General features: G+C 40.4%; 1 protein-coding gene across 5 annotated transcripts in view; it reads right to left on the bottom strand.

Moving 5' to 3' along the window:
• Window positions 1-7,807, bottom strand: part of add3a (adducin 3 (gamma) a) — a 68,092-nt gene that overhangs the window by 15,703 nt on the left and 44,582 nt on the right. For all 5 annotated transcript variants that reach the window (XR_015851059.1, XM_088341215.1, XM_088341213.1 and 2 more), the window contains 3 exons: window positions 5,822-5,971; window positions 3,910-4,053; window positions 2,598-2,696 (listed from right to left, as the gene is read on the bottom strand). Coding sequence is in view for 4 of the 5 variants with exons in the window: in XM_088341215.1 (XP_088197341.1) it covers window positions 2,598-2,696; window positions 3,910-4,053; window positions 5,822-5,971 (393 nt within the window). In the remaining variant the exon portion in view is untranslated. The remainder of the gene's footprint in view (window positions 1-2,597; window positions 2,697-3,909; window positions 4,054-5,821; window positions 5,972-7,807) is intronic.

The following is a 7,807-nucleotide window of genomic DNA, read 5'->3' as shown; positions in this document are numbered from 1 at the left end:
CTATTGATTTTGGCTGGTTGGTTGGTTGGTTGGTTGGTTGATCGCTCCCTTAACACACTAGGGTCGTAAGTGTCAAGGGGAGACCGGACCAGAACAGAGGCAGGAGGCAGAAAGGGAGAACTCAATTGCGTTGACGATCAAAACTTTTATTTACCAAAAATAAAGTCGTCCAAAACTCGGGGACAAGACAGAACAAACAGGCTTTAACAAAAAAAACGTGCAAACACAGGTTTCTTCCGACTCAAACAAAACAGGACGGGACAGAGCAAAACAGAACGGGAAATGCAGACAGAAAATGCCAAATGAACCAGCCCCCGCAAAACCCAAAACCCCCCTTAAGAAGCAAACGCGCAAATTAGGCGAGCTGCTTCAGCTGTTGCCCAGGGGGCGGGGCCAGTCGGTTGCCACGGCGACCATGCTGGACACGACAGTAAGGGCACCAATTCCTTTGTTGTGTCTTGGGCAAGTACAACCTGGTGGCGCCCATGCCCTTTCCAGACCGTCTCTACGCGGTCTCGAACCAGGCACCTTCCCACTGCACTACGGAAACACGTATGGGTCGATACAAGAAAAGAAAAAAAGTTCCTCCGGGCCCTTTTGCCAAATTTTCTAACCCAACGCGGAGGTTTGCGCAAAGCAGAGCTAAATGTTCTTTTGAAATGAGGAAGGAAAGGAATGGGACACACTTCAAATGAGCATCTAGGAATCTGGCTATCATTTGATAATGCGCCTATTAGGCAAAGCAGTGCCAAACAATGGCTTCCTTTTCTGCTTTTCAGCCGAGGCTTTCACAATTCCGCTTGCACAAACCTGCTGATTGTATTTATAGGTGACCCATTTTATCCATTACCTTTTAACTTTATGTATTATACTTTGACTGTTGCTGCAGTTTGGAACATTTTACTGTCTGTAGAGTCTTATACAGTGAAGAAAAGAAGTACTTGAACACCCTGCTATTTTGCTATTTCTCCATTGTAGTTCCACTGTGAGAAAGATCAACTAAAAAGAAAAATCCAGAAATCACAACGCATGATTTTTTTAACAATGTATCTGTACGATAGAGTTGCAAATGAGTATTTGAACACCCGAGAAAATGAATGTTAAGAGGTAGAGTAGCCTTTGGTTGCTATGACAGAGGTCAAACATTTCCTGTAGTCTTTCACCAGGATTGCCAACACTGCTGGAGGGATTTTGGCCCACTCCTCTACACGGATCTTCGCTAGATCAGTCAGGTTTCTGGGCTGTCGCTGAGAATCACGGAGTTCAATCTCCCTCCAAAGATTTTCGATTTGGGTTCGGGTCTGGAGACTCGCTGGGCCGTGCTAGAACCTTGATATACTTCTTACGGAGCACCTCCTCAAGTTTTACTGGCTGTGTGTTTTGAGTCGTTGTCATGACCAAGCCACGACCGACCCTTAATGCTCTCACAATACACAAAAATCTCACAATACACAGCCCCAGTCATCCTCTCTTTAGTGCAGTGCACTCGTCCTGTCCCATGTGCAGAAAAACACCCCAAAAGAATGATGCTATCACCCCCACGCTTCAGAGTAGGGATGGTGTTCTTCGGGTTGTACTCTTCATTCTTCTTTCTCCAAACACGCTTCGTGGAATTATGACCCAATACTTCTATTTTGGTCTCATCTGACCACAAAATCTTCTCCCATGACTCCTCTGTATCATCCAAGTGGTCATAAGCAAACTTAAGACAGGCCTTGACATGTGCTGGTTTAAGCAGGGGAACCTTTCGTGCCATGCGTAATTTCAAATCATGACGTCCTAGCATATTACCTACAGTGACATCTACAGTAATCTTGGAAACGGTGGTCCCAGCTCTTTTCAGGGCATAGACCAACTCCTGTCGTGTAGTTTCAGGTGGATTCCTCACCTTTCTTAGAATCATTGAGACCCCGCGAGGTGATATCTTGCATGGGACTCCACTCCCATTGAAATTGACAGTCATGTTGAGCTTCTTCTATTTTCTAACGATTGCTCCAACAGTGGACCTTTTTTCACCAATTGCTCCGTAGCCCTTTCCGGCCTTGCGGAGCTGTACGATTTTGTCTCTGGTGTCTTTGGACATCTCTTTGGTCTTCGCCATGTTACAAATTCAAGTCTTACTGATTTTATAGGGTGGAGAGGTGTATTTATGCAGCTAACCACCTCAAACAGGATGTGCAGGTGGACTTCTAATGGGCGGACTAAAAGGTCTTACAGAGGCAGAATTCTAGATGATACACACGTGTTCAAATACGTGTTTGTAGCTGTATCACACAGATAAATCGTTAAGAAATCATGCATTGGGATTTCTGGATTTTTCTTTTTAGTTTATCTCTCTCACTGTGGACATGCACCTACGATGACAATATCAGAGCCCTCCATGATTTCTAAGTGGGAGAAATAGCAAAGTGTTCAAATACTTCTTTTCTTCACTGTATGTATTCTCTTTCATGAGGAATTTTCTGTGCCTCTGCACTTTATTATCGTCAAATTTGGATTCCTTGTGAGTTGAGCACGTGTGAAAAACGGTCAAATAAAAGGTACTTGTACTTTGTACTTTGAATATGGCAGTCCCAGGCCCCAGGTGAGAATCTTACCTGTATTTCACAAGCGTATTGCACATTGTAGATGTAATGAAAGGCCTCTTCCACGGTTTGGCCCAGAGCCACCACGCCGTGATTCCGCAGCACCAGGACCTTTCAAAACAAAAGCACGTTTATCACGTGGTCATTGAGCGCTTTCAAAACAAGGCCGCCTGAAATGTCATTGTGAAAGCAAGCTTTTGAACCCCACCCGAGTAATGAGGTCTTTAACGCTTGTGATGAGATCACACCTTTGGAATGTTCTCAACAACCGTTCAAGCTAGCGTAAGATGAATTTAGCACTATGAAATGCAATACTCACATCAGGGGGTTGGCTTATTTGCGCGCACCATTAAATGACCACAGGGGGGTGTAAGATAGGCACACGGGATTTCATGTCGCGCCGTCCCGATTGTGTTTGAGGGACCACATCTCATTTCGTTGTGATATAGAGCGTTTTATTGTCTCTTGACTCTCCCGTTCAGTGTTTTTGGTGTACCTTATATATATTTGTCGTTGGAGTCGATCCACGTGTACATCGGTGTTACACCGATACACCTCACGAGAACCTGTGGACTTTGGCTTCCGACACAAACTGGTCCTTTGTAGACCTACATGATTGACAACATTCCTGACAAATTGGCCAGACAGGAGAGGTCCTCCAATTTTGTATCATGACAATAAAGGCAATTCAATTCTCCCTGTTCAGTCAATCGGCGCCGTCTCAATTGTGTTTGAAAGGGGCCACATCTCACTTTATTCGATCTAGTGTGTTTTATTGCCTTGTTTGCCTATAATGTTGGGTCCCGAGAAAGTTAGTAAGAAGTGAAAAACAGTGTCAACAGCTATCGAGTCAGAGAAGGAAATGATTTGCAAAATATGAAAATTGTGTAAGAATGTCTGTCATCAAAACGCTGCTTCAACATACAGTCAATGCTTTCAAATTGGTTTATTTTTATTTTGGATGTATTAATACGTGTTATTTAAACATTTGGATAATGATTGTATTTTAGGTTGGGTTCACAGATCTCTTAAGCACCTGGGTTGTCGGGGCACGACTTTCTGTGGTGTGTCTTGGGCAAGTAAGGGTTTCGGGAGGTGAGGGTATGCTCCCTCACATGAAACAGATTGTGCTCATTTCCAAGTAGCGAGGGAAAAAATGAGATCTGACTTAGGTACAGCACTTTCATCCTCCGGTCACCGGTTTTGTCGGCGTGAAGGTTCCTCCTACTCTTCAGAAGTCAGCTGGACCACGTTTCATTCATATTTTGGGTATGTATTTCTTTTAGTATTTTAAATAAGGCTTATATGCGAGTATATACGGTACCTTGGCAGTGGGTCCAAGCGCTTTTTGCAGCTCTCGGCGCTCTGCCGCTTCATCCAGGCTACCCTGGTAGTTGAAATAGGCGATGTCGCCCAGGATGAGGGCCTCCTGGGAAATGGGCAGGATACCGCACTTCATGGAGGACACCTGCGGGCGGGAGGGAGAAAAACACAATAGACGTCACTGTCGTTGATTATGATGTCGTTTACAACCAGATTAAAAAAAGTATACAAAGAATATTGAGAATATATTTGTAAGAAAATGATTGTAGCCTGGCCTAAAATGAAAGCACATTCGAAAAATAGTGCAATGGCAGTGGTGGCTCTGGGGAAGAAACGGTCTCTGACAGCTTTAGTCTCATTTTTAAAAATAATAAATGAACCTTAAGACGAGACATGCTTTACAAAACAAATGTTGTTGTTTTTAAGTTTACGCCCATGCAAGCCAATGATCTATTTGTTTGATCAGTTTCTTATTCACCCACTAGAGGGCAGACAATACATAAATAACCGGTGTCTAAATGCTTTCTGTTTGCCATTTAACGTAGTAGTCATGGCACGACTTTTAAAAGTAAATTGACGATTCATTTTCAGTAATAGATATATAGAAGTGGAACTAAGTGGGAGAAAAGATGGATTGAAATTTGCTGGTGTTATTTTAAAAAAATAAAGTCCATTACCGTTCAATAAACACATTCTTCTTTAAAAATGCACTGACGCCACACCACTACAACCCATCATCCCCCCCCCCCTCCATCCTTATGTTATCCAAACACGACAGTCTAATTAATATTGTCTCGATAGAATATAAATTTAGGTTAAAAATACCAGTTTTTTTCTCCATCGAATGGGGCGGCCATGTTCTACATATGACGTCACAAACCGAGACTCTAGGCGTGGGTGATGGCGTCATTTACGGGCGACGGTAAAGGTATCAGGGTTTTACGTTTACATAATAATATCTAAGTTTTATATTCATAAATATAAATTTTGCCAGTCAGAAAATATTTTGGGGGTATCCTTCAAATTACATTTACAGTCTATACAGTTTTGTTTTTACCTATCAAATTCAGAAAGCTGTTTAAAATTCTCATTTTCATCTTTTCTTATTTGTTTATTTATTGATGAATTCATTTATTTTTCTATCTTTCATTTGTCATTCAAATCTTGAAATTGGGCGAAATGGTCTTAAGAGTATGTCTGCAGATAAATGACAAATAAGATCTTTTAAATAAATTCCGAAATAAATATATAAAACAAATAACGACAAATACATACATTAAAATAAATAAATACATAAAGACTTACATCAGATACAATAAATAAAAGTAAATGAATAAACACAATAAACACAATAAATACGTATATGTATATATATATATATATATATATATATATATATATATATATATATATATACATACAAAGGAATATAGATCAGAAAAAATAAAAGACATGAATAAAGCAAATAAATAAACGCAATAGTAATAAATAAATACAAAAAAATAAAGTATGCTAGACAAATAAAATTAATAAACAAAATAAACAATTTAATAAATGAAATACAGTAAATATAATGCATGAATTAAATAAAATAGATATAAATAAAAATATATTCAATAAACATGTTAAAATAAATGAAGAGAATATAAAAATAAATAAGTATAAACAATTCTAAATAAGATAGACTATATATATATATATATATATATATATATAGATGAATAAATAAAGATAAATAAACACACATGAATAAATAAATCTAAGGAAACCAAAAAATAAAAATAAACTAGATAAACAAATGAAAATAAATCAAATCAATAAAATGAAAAGTATATTTATTTCAAAACAAACTAATAAAGAGTATAGAGATACACTCAAATAAGCAGGGTTAGATGATTTTTGGTGTAACTCACGGCAGCGGTAGCGGGCGTGTGCACGTGTATGACGCATCTGACGTCAGGCCTCATGGCGTAGATGGCGGCGTGCGGGCTGAAACCCGCAGCGTCCAAGCTCATATTGCTGCTGCCTTGCTCAATGACCTCCCCGATGATGTTGACTTTCATCTGCGGGATTTAGTCAACAGAACAATTATCTGTTGTGTCAACAGAAAGAAAGTAAACAGCAGTCATGCGACATTTCAAACTCAAATATTGTCTCTTATTGCATAAAAAGGTCTAGTCGTTTCAAATATCACGTAACGATTTAAAAAAAAACACGACAATGGCATCGCATTCTGCACTTTTCTCACTGTTTTCTTCTCTAGCCACTCAAGTCAGCCGCAAGATGTGTGTCAATCGAGCTTTTTCTTGTTGAAGCCAGCTTCTTTCACCAGCTCTGACCAACTCCAGCTTCTCGCTCTTTTCAGCCGCTCTGGGTGCTAGCATTAGCATTAGCTCTTCAAGTCTGTGAAACTAGTGTGAGATGTTCAATGATTTAACACTTACAACTAAAGTGCTAGCATAAATGAGCATTATTAGTTTCAAGTCCGTAAAACCGGCATGGTTGTTATTTATCATCAAGGACTACAAATGCTAGCTAAAAGTAAGCTAGCCACCAAAGCGATGCTATTAGCTAATGCGATTCTGCTCTCTTATAATAATCGTAATTATATCCCATAACGATAAATAGAGGGTACATTGTGTTACTAATTTCAATTTTTTTTCCGCAGATTGCATTCATTTTCATTTTGACCTTTCAATTGACTTTCATAATTTTATTCAAAATAATTCTAACAATTAAAACATCCCGGAAAGTAAGTGTCAGAATTGATGCGACTTTAAGGAGCAGGCTGACACCTTACACCAAACACAACAGCAACCAGAAGATGAAGTTGCTGTATCTGAGTCAGCTCAAGAGGCTTCCACTGCGACTGGTTACCATGGAAACCAGTACCATCGGCCTAAAGACTGGAAAGGGATGGGCACCGCCGGGCTGTACTTGCCCAAGACACACCACAGGAGGTGGCGTCGTGAACCGAGATCGTCTCTTATTGCACATAAAAGGTTAGATACATGCCACTTCATTTTTCTCATACAGAGGTTGGTTTCATCGTCTATTTGTTCATAAAGGACCCGTTTCATCCAACTGGTTTTGAAACATACAAAATATGCCAATCATTATATTCATTTACAAAAAAAACTTCAATTAAGAGTAGTAGCAAAGCACTACATTTGATCATTTGCATTTAAAAACAAAAAGGCTGATGGTTGCTACGGTAAAGGAGCAAATTACATTCACTTGTCATCGTTCCTCGAGGATTAAAGGAAACTTCAGCGATTATACGGAAAGAGAAATGTAGGAATGGTGTAATAGTAGCCCGTCACCATCGAAATTGCCTTTCTCGCAGTCCGGCCAGCCGATCGTTATTCAATCGACTATCCCGCCCGGCCCCCTATCGATTTTTCACAAAGCGCTCTCGGCCGCCGTCGATAGATTCCCGTCACGTGTCCGAGGGACGTTTCGCGCGTGAGTACAAAGAATCCGGTCCCGAAATAACGGACCGTGTCAAAGGACGTGTCGGAAAGATGTGTCACGTGACGGAGGGGCAGAGCCGAGATAAGGGATGTCCGAAATGGCAACGCCACTTGACAGCACTTAGTTGCACTTGTTGATGTCATGTGGAAAATGCTAAACCTCTCCTGTCGTATGAAATGTTCAAGGTGTTAGCCACTTGGCTGAGAGCTATAGCTAGCTGCTTCATTTTCACTCGCTTACATGCAAGCAAACGTCATCAAATCCACCAAGTATCTGCTACCTTTTTACCACTGTTTCCTTCTCTAGCCACTCATGTTAGCCATTTGGATGCAGACTATAGCTTTCCAGTCGCTGGAGTTGGTCAGAGATGGTGCTAAAAAGGCCAGCAAAAGACTGCAAGAGCAAGCTTTATTTACATGGCGCAG

This window comes from Urocampus carinirostris, chromosome 8 (assembly GCF_059441175.1).
Source record: "Urocampus carinirostris isolate Australia breed hairy pipefish chromosome 8, RoL_Ucar_1.0, whole genome shotgun sequence".
Lineage (NCBI taxonomy): Eukaryota > Metazoa > Chordata > Actinopteri > Syngnathiformes > Syngnathidae > Urocampus > Urocampus carinirostris.
Note: the sequence above shows the minus strand (reverse complement) of the source record. Positions and strands in the feature narration are given on the sequence as shown.